Source organism: Rattus rattus, chromosome X (genome assembly GCF_011064425.1).
Source record: "Rattus rattus isolate New Zealand chromosome X, Rrattus_CSIRO_v1, whole genome shotgun sequence".
NCBI lineage: Eukaryota > Metazoa > Chordata > Mammalia > Rodentia > Muridae > Rattus > Rattus rattus.
Genome location: NC_046172.1, coordinates 101,341,571 through 101,364,400, shown reverse-complemented (window position 1 = coordinate 101,364,400; position 22,830 = coordinate 101,341,571). Strand labels below are relative to the sequence as shown.

General features: G+C 40.1%; 1 protein-coding gene across 1 annotated transcript in view; it reads right to left on the bottom strand.

Moving 5' to 3' along the window:
- Window positions 1-22,830, bottom strand: part of Pls3 (plastin 3) — an 88,237-nt gene that overhangs the window by 37,873 nt on the left and 27,534 nt on the right. The window contains 1 exon segment of the mRNA XM_032890024.1: window positions 1,666-1,746. Within this exon segment, the coding sequence (XP_032745915.1) occupies window positions 1,666-1,738 (73 nt within the window). The 5' untranslated portion in view covers window positions 1,739-1,746.

The window sequence follows — 22,830 nt, the reverse complement described above, 5'->3', positions numbered from 1 at the left end:
AATTGTAATGTAGATATTTTTGGAGATCGGGTCTGTGTTTATAAACACAGGTTGAGAGCCAAAGCTTAAGCACATGCTCTGTCTTATGAGTATTCATATCAGCAGTTAGTTCTTACTCCATTTCACTTTATCCTTTACAGACTTGATCTTTGCATAGAATGAAAACAATATGCATTGCTTCCATAGCTACGCAATTGGAAGGCGTGTGATATGATGTTAAAAGGTTCAAAACAAAACAAAACTGGGCCTGGTAGCCCAGGCTTGCATTGCCAGCTACTGGAGGAAGTCCAGGAAATAGGACAGATAGCAGATTCAAGACCTAGATGGGCTATAGAGTCAGTTCAAGGTTAGTCTGGGCAATCTGGGCAGACCTTGTCTCAAAATAAAAAGTGAAAGGAAAAGATGGTAATGTTACTTATTGGTAGATAGTTGGTCTAGCATGTATGTATACAAACAAATATACAACAAAGAAAACAAGCCATGTATGTTGGCATGTGTCTGTAATTCCAATTCCTGTGTTAGGTGACAGGATCACAAGTTGGTATCAGCCAGAACAGCTCAGGGAGACTGTCTCAAAACATAAATGGCTGAGGGTGCCGCTCAACTGTAGAGGACTTGCTTGTCATGAGATTTTGGGTTCAATACTCTGTTCTAGGGGAAAATCATGACATTCTGATATGCCATTCCCTTTTTGATGCCTGTTAGCAGGATGAACAGTATACATAGTGCAGTCAAGACTAGCCTGGATATAGAATGAGACTCTTTTCTCAACAAATAAATACCACAGGAACAGGGAAATCTAACTAATGCTTCAGCATTCACCTAAACACTAACCTCAGAAAAACATGATATGAAAAATATTCTAATTATACAACATATATCACCAAATTTTCATGTGCCACAGCACTCTAGATTTAATGACTAGGACTTTAGGATAAAAATGATTGACCACATTAAATACTAGATACTATTAAAATATCTTTCAAATTTAAAAATTCACACACACACATTATACAGGTATATACAAATATACATATATACACACATATACACACATATACATATACACATGCATATATACATATATAATACTTATATATTATTATACCCATATATACACATATATACATACATATACATATATATACATACACACATACATATACATACACATATATACATATATAGTACTTATATATATTACACCCATATATACATATATATACACATCTATAATAATATATATATATATACACATATATATATAGATATGAAGATGAGTTTGAGAAGTTGAGAGGGAGTATTGGGGACATGGACATTGAGGGAAAAAGAGGGGAGACTGCAAATGATATAAATACAGTACTTGTAAAGAAATCGTAATAAAATTTATGACTTTTATGTCTTCATTTGGGTGTTTGTGTGTATGTAGTTTCCTCCTTCCACCAAGTGGGTCCCCAGGATTGAATTCAAGTAAGCAATGTCTGCCCAAATTAATACAGTTTTCACTATAATATCTAAAACTTTACACATCTAGTTCTGGTTTGATATTTGGAGTCAGTCTCGCTGTATTGCTCAGGCAAAGTCTGATCTATGGTAATTTCTAGCGATCTCACTTTAAGACCCAATAAATGCACCTTTCCTCTGGCTGTGGCAGAATGCACTCACCAACTTTTGCAAAGGCCTCTTTGAGTTCATCAAGCTCATCTTTGGAAATCTGAGTGGTTGCCATCTCGTCCATGTGAAGATCTAAAGGGAAGGAAGCAAAAGGCTCTTTCTTCAAAACAGTTCATGAAGAATATGTAACAACAGCGTTTGCTAAATTACAAACACAGTAAGTAAGCTTGCAACCTACGAAAACACTGAATAGGTAACCATGTATCTACACCCAAAATAAAGAAAGCCAACCAATGACAAGCTCTCTCTCTCTGTCTCTCTCTCTCTCTCTCTCTCTCTCTCTCTCTCTCTCTCTCTCTCTCTCTCTCTCTCAGTGTGTGTGTGTGTGTGTGTGTGTGTGTGTGTGTGTGTGTGTGGTACATCTATCACAGCATGCATTTCAAAGTCAGATTCTCTCTTCAGTGTGTGAAGTTGAACTCAGAAGGTCTCACTTGGTGGCAACTTCCCAATGACAAAATCTTAAGCTACACTAAGCGGATTTGAAAGCACCAAGGTATAACCCAAAAGCACTGCATGACAGAATCTCGTTTGTGTGTGTGTTCCAGCTGCGCCATAGTGACAGTCCACATCACTTGGCTAATAATTCCTGTAAAATAAGATACTGATTTCAAATGTCAGTCAGACTGAGACCTATCAAACACTCTTATTAAAAGGGAGATAAAGAAACCAGTCAAAACAAATATATTTGGTTTTGATGTAGATTCCACAACTATATGTTAACAAACACATACTATGTTAAATTGTTATTATATACTAGATATGATTTAAAATTTATAATTTAAATATATACAACAATAATAAAGAAAAGGAGAAAAAGAAGGGGTTGTGGGCAACATGGGAAGAATTGGAGGGAGAAAAGGGAAGGGAGCAATGTAATTAAATTACGATATCAAATATTTAAAAGGTTTTAAAAAGAAACAAGTATCTCCAGTTAGACATACATTTTGTCATTGTACATTTTCACCATTTTTGGAGGGTCTCATGTAGCCCAGGCTGGCTCAAACTTGTTATCACCATGTCACGGTCATCCATTCATCTCCTTTTTTAAATGCTGGGATTATAGCCATGCACTGCCTGATATATTCAGTACTAGGAATAGAACCTATGGTTCCAGGAATATTAAGTAAGCATAGCATTAACTGAGGTCTACCCAGAGCCCAGAGGTAGCTATTTTAAATAATAAAAACTGAACAAAAAAAAAAGAAGTCATGAGGGAGGGGGAATGGGATGGGGCTTTGTGGAGGAGAAACCTGGAAAGAGGATGACATTTGAATTGGAAATAAAATATCCAATAAAAAGAGACGCCATGATTTGAGGGAGAGGCCTACATGTGTGAAGTTGTAAGGAGTAAAGGGGAAAATTGTGTCATTATATTTTAATTTCCCAAACTAAAATACATTGTGAAAAACTGCGGAGTCAGGAGTGGTGGCCCATGCCTTCAATCTCACCACCTGGGAGGCAAAGGCAGGCTGATCTCCGAGTTCAGGGCCATTTTGTTTCACATAGCAAGTCCTAGGCCGATAAGGGTATTTGGTGACACCCTATCTGCCACAAATAAGCACACAAACAGGCAAAGAAACAATGTTGACTCAAAATCAAGTAGCCACTTGGTTTAAAAATAATAAAATGGTTTTTTTTTTAAAAAAAATTAAGATGTAGCTGCAGCTGTTAAGTTTTATTTGCTTGAAGTAATTATTGTGTCTGTAGCCTACTCCCTCAGTCTTCTAACCTAGGCCTAGTCCTAGAAGCATCTCACCTACGTCCAATGTATAATTTTATCTAGGCCTAGAATGTTTTTTAGCCTCTGAGACATTGCTAAATAAGCTCACCCTTTCTCTCCCTTTCTGAACTCTTGTCAGCTAATTCAATTTAGCTGTTCTGGTTCAAACCCCTCTCCACACTAACGGATTCAATCTGGCTTCTCTTCCCTTCTCCCAAATCGCTCTGCTTGCCCCACACTCACGTTGACAATATGTTCTAACCTTCTGGCTCCTTCTGTCTTCTGTAAAACTCGCCCAGCAAAAATGCCTGCCTCCTTCTCTCTGCACTGCCCCTTAGGTAGTAGCTTCCCTTTCCTCTCTCTTCTCCTGAAAGTTGGAGCATATCCTATTCTGTCAAATCTCATTAGTCACTTCATCTGCCACTCAATTAGACCTAATGTACAAACACGGGTGCTTCTTTCTACACATTAACTTTACCTTTACTGTTTTTAATTAAAGGCATGTGCCTCCCAAGTGCTGCGATTAAAGGTGCGCGCTAAGGCTGAGTTACACCACAACTAGAAACAGGCTATTTTAGTAAATACCAGAATCTCTGGGTTCATAATATGGTCAAACATCCTACAGCAATAAGCTGTAACCCTGTGGTGATAATTCCAAGTTTGTTTTACGTATCGTATGATGTTTAACAGTGCCAATCACAAAAATACTAAATAGGATTAATTATACTTCTGTTTACATACATTTTAAGTGATCATTTTGTTTTGCTTTAAATTGGGGTGTGATTTTGTAGTCCTGGCTGAACAGGCACTCCCTATGTAGCTCCAGCCTGACCTCAAATTACTGGCAACCTCCCACCTCTACCATTCATCAAGCTGCAATGAAAGAGTTATGCCACCATGCCCAGTCATCATGTTTTTAATGAAAAATTAGCCATTTCCACGAATTATATATAGTGAACAGCGGCACAAAAGCCTTTGGAGTGAGAAAATCTAAAACATTTGGTTTGACCTCTATTTCTAAAGGCCCTTTCTGGTTTGGTTAGTTTGAATCCATAATAACTTAGGGTAGGTCAAGCAAAAATAAAACTCTAAACAACTTACTTCATTCACATACTACATATCACTTCTGTTTTTTTTTTAATCAGTAAGAAAATGAAAAGATTTAAGCCACAATGTAAACCACCCCTGCTTGTCACCCTTATTGCAGCTGACAGGAATGTGCACCCTTCCGTTAAACTTCCTCCCTTTCAAATCCCTCCTCAACAGGCCTTTTGGCTCCCCCTTTATCCTCACCCCTAACTTTAAAAATATTTTAATATTCTTTTTGAGTGTGTGTGTGTGTGTGTGCGCGCGCGCACGCGATGTGCACATGTGCATGTGTGTTGGGTGTACACGTCTTGAGTGCAGTGCCTGTAGAGGCCAGAAAAGAACATCAGTCCACTGCATCTTTAGGTATAAACGGTTGTGACCTGCCCCCCTTGCCCCTGCCCACCCTACTCCATGGATGCTGGGAATAGAACTATGTAGTCTTTCTATAGAATTAGGAAATGCTTAGATCTTACTGAAATTATCTCATTTCTGTTCTTTTTTTTTCTTTATTTTTATACGTGTTCTCCCCAAAGTATCCTAGACGGGCTCTCATATGAAACAGACAATTTGTTATCATTGCTGCCTCTGGATACTTCCTGAATGCTTGCCATGCCTGGCAATTGCTTTTCTCCCACGGACATAGTGGATTCCTCTTGGGCATGCAATGAGAGGCCATCATCAATCAGTACCCTGGTCTGGCTACTTCCTAACTGTCAGTCCGTGAGGACGTTTATTTCATCTCTCTGAGCCTCGGCTTCTCATTTGCAAATAGCACTAATAATGCCTGTTTCCCGCGGTCCTCGTAAAGATTAAAGATGACGTATGTGAAGGCAAATTATAAGCTACAAACCATTATATAGCAACTTCAAATCCTCGGAGAAAGAAAACGGGGAATAAATAACTCCATAAGTAATTGTGAGAGACAATAAATATCAGGCATAAGTTCTACTGAGAGTCTTTTAAATGGGATACCTGAAGAGCTGTCTCATCTCCCCTATAATTATTGACTACAGAGTATAACAAGCCTCCCTCATATATAAAAATTACAAGCCTTCAGTCAACGCAGTTTAAGAAAGACGAGCATTAGAAAAAAAACCTGTCAGTCACTTTTTACATATGACTCAATTTGGCTCTTTCACAAGGCCAAAGATCTTGAGGTGTAGGCAAGTGATTAATTTGAAAAAATAAAAGTAATTTTAGTATCAATACTTCGAAGTCATCATCAGCTTGTTGATATTGTCACATTCCTCTCCATCTGAACATTTTCTCATGAGCAATAATGCCGAATAAAAGATAAAGAAGTAAGGTTACGATTCACGTTTAAAGCCAATTTAATAATGAATGACAGACAAGGGAAAGGCCCTTTGAAATTTTTTTTTACCCCTCCCCCTGCAGCCTGTCCTACCACAAAACTGAACTTTGTTTATGTAAGAGTACTAATACGTTGGGGTTGGGGATTTAGCTCAGTGGTAGAGCGCTTGCCTAGGAAGCGCAAGGCCCTGGGTTCGGTCCCCAGCTCCGAAAAAAAGAACCAAAAAAAAAAAAAGAGTACTAATACGCAGTGAACAGAACTATATATGTTTCCCTCCATTTCATTTAGGCAAATGAAATAGTGGCCAAGGAATAATGCTCCCAAGCTCTCCAGTCTGCAAAACTTTTCACTCTGCCTTTGTTCTCATTTGTCTGCCTGACAGTTCCGAACACAGAAAGCAGCAGGAGTTGGGGGAGCTCTCTTTCCGAAACATCTGAGAGATAGGAAAACAGATTTTCAACTCCGGGTATAAAACGAAAGGAAACAAAACCTTGTTTGTTTGTTTTGCTCATAAAAGGATACGGCGTACAACAGGGGACAGATTCAGGGCGTCACCCATAGAAGAATCTTATGCTTATGAAGTCATCCCTAATTCCGGTGTTTGACTAACAATACAGCAGTTATGAAACCACTCCACTGGCTCATGTAACTATACAGAAACCTTGGACACACATCCTTGCTGAGAATGGTTTACTTAAAACCACCTGAAACTATTACTCAAAAATTGAAGGCTGTTCGAGGTTGGGGGCGTGGGGGGAGTCCTCATCCGGTTTCTTCAGGTACTTACATTTGGAATGTAGTTTATTGGACAGTGGATTTACTAGTGCGTGTCATTCTGTACCATGGCAGCATCAGGAGGAAGGGTGGCACATTCAGGAACTCCTTCATGGGTAATCAGTTTGGATTAGGAATTCTGTACTTTTTTTTTCCCCTCCTGGAACTGAACTGGGCAAATAAAGGATAGAACAGGGACCCAGCTGTGCTTGTAGCTCGGCGTTAACGAGCCTGTCTAGTGCCAAGAGTTTCATTTCCAGCCCAGCAGAAAGCAAGGAAGCTAACCTACAGGATATTCACCATAGACTTCATTGACAACCGCTAGTAAATGTGGTAAAAACGGAATTGGAAAAATGTTGATTAAAGATTGCTGGGTCTATGACTTAAAACTCCCTAAGCAGAAAGCAATCAAGAGGCGATGAAAACATGGAAGAATATATTATTTTGTTAGAAAAGAGGAGGAAACCACAAAGATGTAGCCACCATTGTGGGCAAGCAATTCTAGAGCAGGCAAAAACAACAACAACAACAACGGAGATATTATTTGTCACCTTTTTCCATTCAAAGCATGCAGCGCCTTGGAACACCCACACTTCACATTCCTACCTGTACCAACAGAAACTGCCACCCTGCCTCCTCCTCAAATTAGGTAAGTCAACAGTGCCAGTCTCTAGGCTGGATGGGTGTGTGCCACTCTGGGCTAATGCTCACCATCTCTTCCTGTGATTACTCAAACTTCAGTGCCATTATTTCCTAATGCCCTTGGCAGATTTCAACCTGAGTGTCTAACACATTCACTCATGACTCATCGACACTCACCAAGCCTTCACTGAAGGCTTAATACATATTAGGCAGTGAGTCCAGTGCCACGAATATAAACCATTAGGACCCCAAAGCCTCTTTTCTCTAGAAGAGTTTATTGTCCAGTGAGGGGAAGCAGCACATCATACCAGGGCTATCATGGTCATACATGTTGAATGGTAGGTGTCGGCGACCATTTCCATGGATGTGGTAAGACCTTTGTCTTAAAGACTGGAGACCTATATGCTGGGCTTAGGAGTCAGAAAGAGAAGGTGCTATCTGGAGCTGCAGTAATACAGGAAGGCTTGGGCTTTTATTTTGCCTAGGGTTACGGACAGGCATGATTACAGAAGGTCAGAGTCTAGCTGAGACCTGAAAAAAGGAGGTGAAGTTCAACAAGAGTTATTCAAGTCAACCTCACTGCCATCTCCTCCCCTCCTTTTCTCAGTACTATGACTCAAAGCCCGGACCTGGAGCATACTAGCCAGATGCTCTCTTCAGTGAGTCCCATTCCTGGCCTCGTTACTTTCCCTCACCCCTTATATACCAGGCTTCATATCCAACTTCTCCATTTTTCATAGTCTCCAGGCAAATACGTTTGAGACACTTGTTGCCCACAAAATTTGTTCCCTTTGGGTGAGTCCGTCATTAAACTTCTTGGATTCTTTCTTACAAACTTTGAGATTTTCTTTCATCATGTCCCTTTATGGTCTCACATTTGATCAATTCTAGAAGTTTCAGTAGTCTCTCCATAGGATCTTGCTATGTAACCCAGGCTAGCTTTGAATTTGCTATCTTCCTATCTCTGTCTCCAAGGTGCTTTAATTACCAACATGCACCACCATGCCCAATTAACATTTATTTATAGAAAATATAGTTATCCCAAAATAGCATTTAATACTCTTATCTCATTGATCAGTATCACGTCTCATTGGCATCCACCTAACCTGTATCACAGTGCCTGAAGTGTAGGTAATAACAACTTCTGTGAAGTATCAGCACGTCCTTCTGTGTTTCTATTTTAGCCACTCATAATCGCAGAGGACATATTCACTGCGGGGTAAGCTACTTGCTCCACAGGTAAAATGGAAGCTACTTCTAAGAAAAATAGAAAAATAGAGTCTTGGAAATATTATTATTGAAATTAAAAAATCATTTTGGTGTGTGTGTGTGTGTGTGTGTGTGTGTGTGTGTGTGTGTGCATACGCCTTAACAAACAACTGGCTTTAGAGAAATCACTTCAAACTCATAGCTAGAAATAGATGAACCAAGTCTCAAACCACAGACCTATCTGAAACAGTCAATATTTAACCACTCTCTGATGAAAGTTCAACAACTTACTGAATATTCACTGCTGTGTGCCTTGGACACAGTCCATTCAGATTTTCTTTCAAATTAAAAATGAGTCATAACTAGCATACACAACCAGTCGATTATGTCCGATCCCCAAATTCATCAAGCTATAACTGCATTGTGTACCATCTGCTTGGAGTCCCACTACTTACACCAATTTCCTGTGTCAACTTTGACTTCTGTATTTTTGAGACTAAACTTCCCTCTTGCTGAGATTGCAGGTATCTGTCACCCTGGCCCAGCTTTGAAAGATCCTTTTGATTTGAGCTTTTCTTCCGACCTTACCCTGTCAACTTCCACAGCACCACATTGGATTAAGACTTCTCTCCACTCTCCTGTTCTCAGTCTCTCTTTCTGCTTTCCCTTTCCTCCCTTCCTACTACATCACTGTCAACCTCAAGGTTCTACTGAAGTCTCTCTCTTTTTAATTTAATTTAATGTTTTTTTCTTTTTTCTTTTTTCCATTGAGCTGGGAACCGAACCCAGGGCCTTGCCCTTGCTAGGCAAGTGTTCTACCACTGAGCTAAATCCCCAACCCCTTAATTTAATGTTTTATTTATTCACTTTACATCCTGCTCCTGCCCCCATCCAGCCCCAGCCCCATCCCCCCTCCCTTCTTCTCTGAGCAGGTGGGGCCCCTAGACTCTCCCCCATCCTGGCACTTCAAGTCTCGGTGAGGCTAGGTGCCTCCTCTCCCCACTGAGAGGTTTCTTCTTGAGCAGCCTGATGCCCAGTGCTGTACCAGCCTTCTGATCTTTCTCTCAGCTGAGCACAAATTTTGAAGACTGCCAAAAGCTTAACAGGAACTCTGTGTTAATGTAAACATAGCCAAACACTCATCATACAGTCAATTTTCTTTCTCTTTCAGAACTTTTCTCCTTGAAGCAAATTTTCGTGTAATCTTGGTAAAGCAGTTGTTTTAATAGCTTAAGAATCTATACATCATTTCTTTCTATGTTCTCTCTCTATATTTTTTTTGGGGGGGACTGTTTGTCTGTTTGGTTTTTGGTTTGTCTGTTGTCGTTTCGTTTTGTTTTTGAGACAGATTTTTTTTTTCTGTTTAACTCTAGCTGTCCTGGAACTAACTCTGTAGACCAGGCTGGCCTTGAACTCAAAGATCTGCCTGGCTCTGCCTGGTGAGAACTCCTCCATGTCTGGCCCTACATTAACATTTTCATTCAATGCTTTGTACAAGTCAAAGAGGTCTGGAGAGATGGCTCAGCAGTTAAGAGCACTGACTGCTCTTCCAGAGGTCCTGAGTTCAATTCCCAGCAACCACATGGTGGCTCAAAACCATCTGTAGTGGGATCCAATGCACTCTTCTGGAGTGTCTGAAGACAGCTATAGTGTACTCATATAAATAAAAATAAATTAATCTTAAAAAAAGAAAGTCAAAAGAAAATAGTCAAATCACAAATGTACTCACACTTCTTTTAGGCTCCTAGTTCTGAAATGCAGAAAGGCATGATGACTTTTTTAATTTTTTTGACAATTCCTAACCATATCACATCAGTATTTGTGATACTTGCATATTTCCGGATGAGAAGCCAGCTCAGTGGGTATGGGCATAGAGCTTGCGCGTAAGCCCAAGGCCAAGAGAACCTACGTCAAGCTGGGCACAATAGCATACGTCTAAAATACCAGTGTTCCTACAGCATGAAGCTGGACATAGAAGAATCCCCAGAAGCTCTGAGGCCAGCTTGTCTGCTGTCTTTAGTGGCAAACAATGAAGTAACCCTGCCTTCCAGAAGGTAGACAGTAAGAACTGACAGCAGCAGTTGTCCTGAAATCATGACCCAGTGCGTCTGTGCACTTAACGCCTATAAACACAAAAAGATCGTTTTGGTCTTCTGGGTCTTTTTTTTCCTTTTGTTTTCTATTGATTTATACTAGGTTTCATTCTGACATTTTAGCATTTTTTAAATCATGTTTGATTATTGTTTTTAGGCAGGGTCTCATGTAGTCCAAGCTGGCTTGGACTTTACCATGTAATCAAGTATAAATTTAAACCTCTGGCTCACCTGTCTCTAGATCCTGAATGCTGGGATTTGTACCTAGATACTTGGTTTATGTGGTGCTGAGAATGCTACCATCTGAGCTACCTCTCTATTTCATGGCCCTTGCCCATTACTTCTTTGTTTTTTTTGTTTTTTTTTTGTTTTTTTTTTTACCATAAGCTAAGATGTCAGTATCTAGACCAGGCTGGTCTGGAAGTCACAAATATTCACCTGCCTCAGCTTCTAAATGTTGGGATTAAAGGTCTTTACCACCATACCTGGTCTTGCCAATTGTTTTTTATAGTAAATATCCAGGTTTTTTCATACTCAATGTGAACAACAACAACAGCAACAACAAGAACAACAAAAACAACAACAACAAACTATGCAAGGAATGTTCAACTATACAACAGACTTGGCTTAGCGCAGTTATTTTTCAGGCTTACAACTTCTGGGAATTATGTTTGACATTTCGGTGACACACTGTAAAACAAAAGCAGAGAACGTCTTTAGATGTTCTTCACAAAACCAACAGCATTTGAGCTTTAGGCATAGCTCCATCGGTTATTTGGGTTGTACAGAATTACAACGTGGGGAATGAAACCACTGCTTGAAAGACTCTGGATCTGTGCAGCAAGTACTCTTGGTTCGTTCTTTCTGAAAATATTCATCTATTCGTGTGCATGCACACGCATGGAAGGCAGAGGACATGGGCTCCCCTTGCAGGTGGAGTTACAGGTGTAGGAGCTGCCTAATGTGGTAGCTGAAATAGAACTCATGTCTCTGCAAGGCGGTATGAACTCTTAACTACAGAAGAATCTTTCCAGCTCCACTTCTTGGTTCACTCTGGTTAAGTAGCATAGGTTTGGCCTGGTGGGACAGCATTATAATCCTACGTACTGGGCAAGCTGAAGCTAAGGGATTCTAAATTCAACAGCAATCAGCACAACTTAGCCAGATTATGCTTCCAAATTATACGTGAAGAGGAGGCTGGGGATGCAGTCCAGTGGTAGAGTGCTTGCCCAGCATTCACGAGACACTAGATTCAATCAGGTGTATTACCAAACGACACGTGAATGACCGTATTAAACAAAAAGTCAGATAACGAGTTCAAAGGTACTTGTAATTTGAAAAGTCGTATTACTTGGTACTGGAGATATGACTCAGCAGTTTAAAAAAAAAGCTGGCTGCTTTGGTAAAGGATTTCAGCTCAGTCCCCAGCACCCTGTGGTAGATGAAATATGTCTGTAACTCCAGTTCCAGGGAATCTGAAATCCTCTTCTGGCTTCCAAGGGCACTACATGTGTGGTGCACACCCGTCAAGTAGCAAGCAAAACATGCACACACACATTATAAATAAATATATATTTCTAAAATGATTTACCTTTTATTTTGAGCGGTTTTTCTTTTTTACCATGCATGTATGTCTGTGTGCTCACAGAGGCCAAAGTGGACATCAGTTCGGATGGTTAGAGTAGTCACGTGACTGCTGGCATTTGAACCAAGGTCCTCAGAAGAGCAGCAAGCACTCTTAACCATGGAGTCATCTCTGTCTCTCCAGCTTTAAATAATTAAATCTTAACAAGGGCCAGCATCTGGACAGCTGTTGCTGAAGGCTTCCTTTACCCTTTGCTCTGTCCTATGAACTTCCTTCCTTTAAGTCTAATTTTAACTTGGATGTATTCAAAACCTTTAAGGGGACTTAAACGCCTCTCTCCTTGGAAATGTAAAGATGTTGCTTTCCTTTGCATGCCTTGTCTCATGATCCCTACAGAGCCTTTAAAGATTCCTGAGAAGAATAAAGGGGCAGAGACTTGTTTGTTTGAAAACTCGTATATCGATTTAACCTATGCTATTTTTGCCCACTTTCTACTTCTTTAATACTGGCAACTAACTATACCATCCTAAAATTTTGTGGATTTGCTTCTTTTTGTTTTGAGATAATAAGGATTCATGTACCTTAGGCTGGCCTTAAACTCCTGATTCTCTTGTCCCTGCTTCCCAAATTCTGTGATTACAGACATAGACTACCATGCCCAAACCTCAAATGTTCTGTTTGGCTAACTTTAAAGGAGATGCAACACATGATCATAGGTGTGAGTCAGTAAACATTTCCTAAATTCCACAGTGTGCCGACTGCCTTCTGCCTTTTCTGTCTCTGACACTTACTTCTTCCTGGCTTCTTAAAAAGAGAGAAGATTATGCCATGATTTTGTATCTTGGCTCACAACAAGTACACACCAAAAATTGTCTGAAGGAATAAGCATTGATGGGAGCGAGCAGACCTACCTTTCAGGAAGTTAGTCTATCTAGTCATCTCAAGTGGGTTTGCAAAATGCATATTCGTGAGCTGAGCACGGAGATACCTAGAATTACAGAACTTGGGAGTGTGAGGCAGGAGGATTGTGAGTCCCTGGGCTACACAAAAGTTCGAAGACAGGATAGGCTACATAAGGAAACCCTGTCTAAAAAAGTAAACAAATGCAGCCTAAACAAACAATGCTAAAGTAGGGAGATTCAGAGTACAGGTTAGTGGCAGAGTATTTCTCTAGCATTAACAATATGAGGGGCTCAGACCTCACAGTCCTTAGTGCCAACAGATGAATGAATGAATGAATGAATGAATGAATAAATAAATTAATAAATAAAGTTGCAAGCATTATTAACAAAACACTTTGGAAAAAAACTGAGAACACAACAAAGTCACATTCTTTACATGCAATTAGCCTGTGATCATGTTTTTTATTTACTCAGGTTTCACACTTGAAGATACCACAGAACTCTTCAAGAGCTTTGAGCCTACGATGTGAATGTGACTGAAAGTCAAACAGCAAGAGGTGTAGAAACAGTCCTTGCTGCCTTTTGGCACACATGCAGCACATTTCGCCTTTACAATCCGACATGGGCATGGATCATGTTTTGACAGGCTTGCCGTTCCCAGGTAAAACTGGATGTTTACAAACAGACATAGCTAGTTATACAATTAGCTAATTATATGTCAAGTTTTGTGCTATTAGCATTTTCAATGTATAAAAATGTGAGAAAATAATATACAATCACCATCTGCAAAACCAGCAGGTACTCCATTTCTCCTGGTTTCCCCACAGACACTTCCACTGTTTCTTCATTCCTTCCTGTTCCTCTTTGCCCTACCTCTCTAACTGGAATTGTTTTCAATCGAACACCAGACATCCCATGATTTCACTACTACATATCTAGAAACAAATTCATCTTCTGAAAATATTTGCGATCTATTCTAGAATAGTATAAGCTAGATTCTAATTGATCTTTTTCAGTACCAGTATGTATGAGTCACTCAAATCCCAAAGGGTGCCCGACTCTGTGTCACTTCCTGAAGGAACATCAAATACTTCCATTTTAAGTAAAAGTTTCCTTTCCCTTCCCCTTGGCTCTTAATAAACACAGATAAGATCTAAAAGCTATTTAAAAATAAGTCACTAACTCTGCCAATAATAGCAATGTTTGACTTAACTTACATTGAAGACATTCTTTAAATGCTTGATGCCCAAAAGTTGTATAGATTTTTAATGCAAGTCATAATACTGATTTAAATATGTCAAACTCAAAAAAAAAAAAAAAAAGACTCAACCAAGATGGAGGAAAGGGACAGGGGAATGATGTTATATTATAATCTCAAAAATTAAAAAAAATTACCAGAAGACTTAGCTCGTATTACCCTTTTCGTTCCCTAACTTGTTTGCCAAGCTAATGGGCACTGATTTCTTGGAGTGAAATAAGGTCTACCTCTTTTGAAAGCTTTCATTTCTGTTTGTTTTCCCAAACTCGTAGAGCATACATTGCCTACCCATAGTCTGTATCTCTTTGTCACCAAAGTGACTTCTTCAGTATCATATAGTTTGCCAATTCAAATATTCTCCCTGTACTGAAAACACTAGACCTAATGTTCCAGACAACATAGATGAGACTTACTTAGCTCGGATTTAAGATCATTCTATAACTAGCTATGCTTCCTTTTGTCAGGAACTCAGGAAGTTAAGACTTTTAAGTTCCTCAGCTGTGTATGATTGAAAAACCTGCTGGCAAGATGTACACTTCTTTGGGACAGGAACACCATCTAAATCATGTGTATTGTGAACTAGAAATGCTGGGACAACTGTTTGACATAGGCCACTTTGTAAGAGCAGAGATCCTCATCTAATTGTGACATGTTCTAGCATGACAAACTTTGTTACAGAATTAAAAAAAAAATCCTTTAGCAAGAACCAAAGGCATTTGAAATCCTGTCTCTTCTCCCTTCCATTCAAAATGCCACAGATACAATTTCTATCAATTAAACTGTGACTACTGTGAGGTATCCAACGTGACATGTTAAGATTACATAAGTTGGACTTCAAACACATTTTTTAAAAAAGAGAACAAAACCCCTAGAACATTCCCAACATTGAAGAAGAGAAAAACAGCAGAATATAGAACAAAGTAGAGGTTAAATTCTTATTCTCAAAAATGTTTTACAACAAATCTGACTTATCCTTAATCAAGATTTTAAAAGTGATTACAAAGGTTTACCTAAACCGAAAATAAAAACGTCATGTTTTAAACAGTGAAGCTTGGCTTAAATATTCAGTAACCTAAAAAGTTAGCCCCGACAAAAACAATATTAAAATAGTTACCCTTCTGACCGGAGCGAACCTGCTTCTTTTCTTGAAGTACTAAGAGGACTGTCTCCCACGCCCAGAACTTGAAATCTGGAAACCCAACATTCTTCTTACAATTGCACCTTTAAAGAACAAGTCACAACACTTCCTGCTAGCAAATGAACACCCTGACAAGAAATGATACAATACTTACGAATCTCCTTCCTGGCTGCCTTTGCAGTCCTTTACCAGAGGTGGAATAAATTCCAACTGAAGCACAACCTTGAGAGCAAACTTGATGCTTTTGTGCTTTCGTTTTGGTTCCACTTTTAAAAACCAGACAGGGAACCAAGGGAACTTCAAGTTGCTTCAGGTCAAATAACTTCAACCCATATACCTATTTAGAGTTTGAGCAGTAGCCAAGTAACCTGCTTATTTTAGAACACAAAGAACAGCTTCTCCCCAGTGTCCAAGCCACTCATCCACAGTCAAGTACATTACTTGGAGAGGCAAATTAACTATCCCAGGACGCTTATGTTTTCTATTATTCATTCCAGTCCACATACAACATTTATACTCCAGATTCTAACTGGAGCAGCACACTTATTTCACTTTGGTTTCTGTTGGAAGAGCAGCCTCTGACAGCAGCACAGTACGCCAGACTGTTCTGTCAGAAAAAGGAGTGCCACCTTAGAAAGTGCTCCAGAGTCAGACTGGGTGCATCCCTCATAGCCCCACAATTTAATAGGTTTATGTGTTCTTGTGCCAGTTGTTTAATCTCTTCAGCCTGGCTTTCCCAGCCAGGATGACAACAACCATAAGCATTTTGGGCTGAAGCTGGGGCTGGGGCTCAGACAGTGCTGGCCCAGTATGCGAAAGGCCCTACGGTTCCAAGTCTTACCCTGCAAATGATCGTAATGATATGCAATACTTACTGGGCATAATGGCACATGCCCTTAATCCCAGCAATGGGGTTACAGATGCATGAGGAGCTCTGTGAATTCGAGGTCAGCTTGGTCTACAGAAAGAGTTCCAGGACAGCCATGGCTACAGAGTGAAAACCTGTCTTAACACCAATAATAATAATAATAATAATAATAATAATAATAATAATAATAATAATAATAATAATAATTTTATACAAAAGAATAATTAGTAGTCGTAGCAGTATAAAGAATAAAAATACGAACTACTCCATATTAGACTAACTAATTTCCTTATGCAGTGTAGAACATTTTAAATGATTTTGTATATGCCATAAATGTAGATGATGGCAATCATTAGTTATGGACAGATGTTCTTATTAATACCCTTCTTCCCTACCCTAGTAACTGAATTACTGAATGGCTAGATAAAAAGAAGCAAAAACAAAACAAAAACAAAAAACATAACAAAACCAACCCACAAACAAACAAACAAAACCCCTCAAACAAAAAATCAAACCAACCAACCAAACCAAAAAACACAACTGTACTGGCTAGGCTCAGAACATTTCTCTAGATTCAGTGCAAATTAATAACCTGGGAGGAATGGAATGGCAGTATGGGAGCCTTAGAAGTCACCGTCTGTAAATCTGTGTGACCCTTATCAAATCACTTAGCCTCTCTGGGGCCTACATCCCTATCTGAAAAAAATGGAGCGAATTCCACATATCTTTTAGAGGTTGAAAGAAGGCTGGGAAAGGTGGAAGTGTGGGAGAGGGTCAGCGTCCAGTACGGTGTTCAGCAAGTGCTGGATAGTGTTGTAACCTTCCCGGATAGCACCTGCTTACTAACATCTCCTCTGTCTACCATATGAGGAAATAAAATGAGAAAGCGTACTCTGGGTTTTTATAAAGAAGATAAAACGAGGCGATTGAGTCTTATATAACCCATTAAGTTCTCAGCACACAGATGTGACTCACAGAGCGTTCACTTGTGAAGAGGAACCACCACTGGGTAGTCTTCATTAAGAGGCAGACAATGTTCTGTCCTCCTCCCTACCTCATGCCTACCAATACGCTTCATTGCTTAATGGACATGCTTCAGTGCATTACAGCAATCATCAAAGTCCATATGAAATACCCCCCACAAAAGCAACACAATGTAAAATGGACAGGAAGTACCAGGAGAAGTCAGGGGATGTATTTTTTAAAAATCCATTTCAATTTGCTGACTCAGTATATGAATTTCTTCACTTTTTCAAAGTCTCCATTTGCAAAGCAAACCTAGCACCATCTCCACCGGGCCTGTTAGGATAGATAATACTTCTGGAGGACCTGCGAAGCCCCTGGTATTAACTGGAAGGCAGAAACCAGGCAGATGAATCCTGTATTTTGCAGTCAATGAATACTGGAACAGAACCAACCACCTGAGGTAAGGAGACAGCAGTGCTGGAGTTTCCCAACAGGAGCTGTACTACAGCCACACCTTTTGCCTCAGCCCCTTAGATAGGTCTGTCCCAAGTGCTATATAACCACTCTTTTCAGATGTACAACCCCATCACTGGATGATGTTTTAAACAGTGTGCAGCTTGAGGAGACACTTTTCTTTCCTGTTTACAGATACTTCTAACAGGCTACTTAGAAACTCGATCGATGCTAGGCGATGGTGGCACACATCTTTAATCCCAGAACTCAGGAGGCAGAGGCTAGTGGATGGCTGAGATCAAGGTCAGCCTAGTCTACATAGCAAGTTCCAGGACAGCTACACAGTGAAACCCTGTCTTAGCCAAATAAACAATCAACCGAAATGTATCCCTGACTTCTTCCGTCATAGGTAAATGCATATATTTCTTTAATGTTTTCAAACTCAAATGCTACTGCTCTGTTTGTTTCATACCAAGCATTCAAGAGCTCCTCGGTTTTATTCTCCAGCACTAGAAAAACAAAAATCCAAACAAAAACCCTACAACACCACATGTTTTCTACACGAAACTTCTTCACTATCAATAGTACACTCAAGATTTTTAGTTTTTCTTTTTTATTTTGTGATCCATGGTTCATTTCGTAAACTTCTTTTTCACTCAGCACCTGAAACGGGTGGTATAGGATGGGCTAAACGGTGACGCTGTGTCTGTATATGTGCCCATGCCTGTGACTGTGTGGCTAGAACCTGTTTTTATTCTGGGTAATGAAAATTGCCTTGGGAGTAGAAGATAGTGGCTAAGGGTGAATCATGAGCCTTACTTTTTTTTTTTTTTTTAAGCAAGCAGGCAACAGAACGAAAACGGGTTTCATATTCCCGTCACAATACATCAGGTTGAATGCAAAGCCAATGGAAAACACGTGCAAATTGCCTTTAGATCTTACAATCAAAACAATAAGGTTCACACACACCCCTGAGGGTGGAAAGAAAAAGAAAATCAGAGGCACACCCATTAACGTCACAGGAGAGTTTCACATACGTAGCACTGCGATGTGTAGCTAGAAACAAAATCTGGAGCATATTTTTAAGACCTCTTCCAACTTTCGCTCAAGCATCATACTCCCCACCACACCCCGTGCTCTGTCCATTCTTTCCGTGTCTCACGGGTACCTTGGAGGCCTCTCCCACTCTGCTGAATGACACACCTCAATAGAATGATCTAATTTCCTTTCAAGAAACAAGGCATTACCCTTTTTTATTTTAAAAAAAAAGCACACAGTGAATGAAACATTCATGAACAGGGGTCTAACATATAAAACTGGAGCCAATATAATACACAGTAGTGTAGCAATGCTACTGTAATTTTTGAAGCAAATTGGAACATTTCAAGGAAGCATCCTGGAAACAGCAGCAGCGGCTATGCAAACTTCCGGTTGCACAGACAATTGTTGTTTTAACATTCACATGGATCTGTTTTCAGGGTTACTTTTGCTTTTCCTCCCTCTCACCTCAAATGCACACCACACAAGTGATTTACACAGAGCTATATAAGGTTCTGCAATTGTTCTTTCATATTTGGAGAAAAAGTTCAGCATCCGGAGATCCCAAACAGTAACTGCCTACTTCGTAAGCACAAGATGCCCCAATAAGTAGTCATTCCATATCGTGATGCACTTTATCTTCTACAGACATGACTAGAGGATTGGAACTTGGAATGTAAACACTTTACATTGCTTCCATATCTGGTTAGCTGTACGGCATATGATATGATGATGTCAAAAGGTAAATAAAGCGAACATGGTGGTCCTGGTCCCTAATCAGCTCTTGGGGGAGGCTGAGGCAGAAATATGGCAAATTCAAGGCTGACATAGGATATGGACTGAGTGCAAGGGTAGCTTGGGTAGCTTATTGAAGACCCTGTCTCATAATAAACACCTCTCTTAGTAATAGAGAAGATGTCTAGTATATAAATAGGTCTTAAGTTCAATGCCCAGTGTTACAACAGGTCTAAACACAAGAAAAACTAACAAACCAAAACCAAACCAAAGCAAAAGGACAAAGATGAAACAATTCGTATGTGGTGGCATATGCCTAAATTCCTAGTTACTGAGGATGAAGTTAGGTATGTAGGCATCGAGGGGTAATGAGGCATGAGGATCACAAGGTTGTGCCAGCTTGGATAATATCATAGTGTCTCAAAACAAAGTGTTTGAGGGGGCTGGTGAGACGGTTCAGTAACTAAGAGCACTTCCTGCTCTTCCTGGGGACTGCGTTGGTCCTTAACACCCATGTAGAGCTCTAATTCTAACTCTGGAGGATCCAGTGCCTTCTTGGGGGCACTCACCTGTGCACATACATAAAATACACACACAGGCACACAAAGAAATTTTGTTGTTATTGAAGATAATTTGATTGGTGCATCTACAACACTAGTCATTTGAAAAATAATTTTTCTTTTCACTCATATCTCCAATAGAATATAACAGACGGCGGCATAAACGATGCAAAGACTTCAAGCATTCTGATGATTACATATCTTTCTCTCTTCATGCTCAATGCTTACTTAATCTAATTCATTTTTCTATCTAGTGCACAGGAAATAGTGACCTGGTCAATTATATTTAAAAATTGAAAGTATTAGGTTGCACATATTATACCACTGTGCTCAATTCCTATCTAGCCTAACCCCAAAAAACCTTTCCCCAACTAATATAAAAACCGGTTTACTGCATGATACCTTCAGATTCCTACTTAGTTATGTTGACACACAAACCTTTTTAAAATGCAACTATGGAATTCTGAAAGTGGGAGCATGTTCTATCTCAGGGAAGAGAGCACCCATTGGTTATCTTATACCCAGTGGTCAGCCCTGAAATCAGATACATACAAGCAACATTATCCAGAGCAATCAGGTATATTTATATATTAAGAAATATATACAAAACAACACCGACAATTGAAAAAAACAATGGCCATGAATTTGATAGTAAGACAGGTACATTGGAAGGCTTGATGTGAGTAAAGGGAATGTGGGGAATGATAACTATACTTTAATTTCAAAAATAAAAGTGTTTAAAAATAAAATGGTTGTGGTTGTAGCCCAGTGGTAGACCACTTGCCTAACATGTCTAAGGTTCTAGGTCCAATCCAAATGAAGGGACAAATACCACAAAAAAAGAAAAACAAAAAAGAAAGAAAGAAAGTAAGCAAGCAAAAGAAAAACAAAACAACAAGAAAAACCCCCAAAGTCAAATGCCTTAACAATACGACCTTGCATTTTAGATTGATACTATAATTTATTTAATGGGAGGAGGTGGAACAATCCACATCATTCAAAGGGCAGGAAGATCAAAGAAAAAAACTTTAATATGAAGGTAATTAGGGAGGGGTACACAGACGAGGTGCTATAAGCCTGTAAGGCCAGTACTTGGGAGGAACTTAGGACCTTATGAATGCTGGGAAATGCTTTCACACTGACCTACAGCTATAGTCCCTGGAATGTCTTTTCATATTTAAGGAAAAAAATGGTACAGAACAATATCTTAATTTCAGAAGACAAACAGTTGTGGATGTACAGTGGTGGGGCTGTATCTGGCAGGAGATAAAGGTAGAGTTAGGGATGAATATGGTCATAATACACTGTATGATTCTCAAGGAATTACTAAGGATGGGCTTTGAGAGATGACTCAGCAGTTAAGAGCACAGACTGGGGGTTGGGGATTTAGCTCAGTGGTAGAGCGCTTGCCTAGCAAGCGCAAGGCCCTGGGTTCGGTCCCCAGCTCCGAAAAAAAGAAAAAAAAAAGACAAAGTTAAAAAAAAAGAATTAATAAAGGTATACAAACCTCTTAATCAAAGCTCAGAATACCCACGATACAGTTCACAAACCACAAGAGGCTCAAGAAGACAGATGACCAAAGTGCAGATGCTCCAGTCCTATGCAGAAGGGCGAACAAAAATATTCACAGGAGCAAATACAGAGACAAAGTGTGGAGCAGAGACTGAAGTTCAGGTCATGCAGAGACTGCCCCACCTGGGGATCCAGCCCATCTACAGTCACCAAACCCAGAAAATATTGCAGATGCCAATAAGTGCACACTGACTGGAGCCTGAAATGGATGTCTCCTGAGAGGCTCTGCCAGAGCCTGACAGATACAGAGGCGGATGCTCGCAGCTAACAATGGAACGGAGAATGGGATCCCTAATGGAGGAGTTAGAGAACGGACTAAAGTAGCAGCTGAAGGGGTTTGCAACTTCATAGAAAGAACAACAATATCAACCAACCAGACACCCCAGAGCTCTCAGGGACTGAACCACCAACCAAAGAGTACACATGGTGGGGAGGGGTGCATGGCTTCAGCTGCATATGTAGCAGAGGATGACCTTGTCCGGCATCAATGGGAGGAGAGGCCCTTGGTCCTTTGACGGTTCGATGCCCCAGTGTAGGGGAATGCCAGGGCAGGGAGGCGGGAGGGAGTGGGTGGGTGAGTGGGGGAGCACCCTCATAGAAGGAGGGACAAGGGGGATGGGACAGCAGGTTTCTGGGAGAGAGGGGACTGGGAAAGGGGATAACATTTAAAGTGTAAATAAAAAAATATACCAAAACCCCCTTAATCTCAGCAGTCCAAGGATGACTCCATATTGTCAGGTATTTATCAGCTCTGTTTCAATAATAACATAATGTGCTTTAAACTAACCCAGGATTTTATGTGAATTTTAAGTTATGGACAGTCTTGCCTTAGAGGTTTGCCTTAAATGCACGATCCTCCTGTTTCAGCCTCCTGAGCCCTGGGATTACAGGTGTGGCTCACCATTTCTGGCTTTTCTCTATTTGAAGACTAAGTTCTCAGAAAGTGGTTAGAAGAGCTGAGCTCCATGTAGAACAGAGTCTGATTTGAATCTGTGTTCTCTTCACAGCTAATGAGAACATCTACAGAAATACGTCATGCTTTCTTTCAACCTTCATGACTTTGCTTGAAAGACCAGGAGGAAGAGGGGGAGGAGGAGGAGGAGAAGGAAGAAGAGGGGGAGGAGGAAGAGGAGGAAGAAGAAGTAGAGGAAGAGACCTGAAGGAACAGGAAGGGGGTTAAGTAGTGAGGGATAGAAAAGAGAAGGAAACAACAGCAAATTCCAGTCAACTTAATGGTTCCCC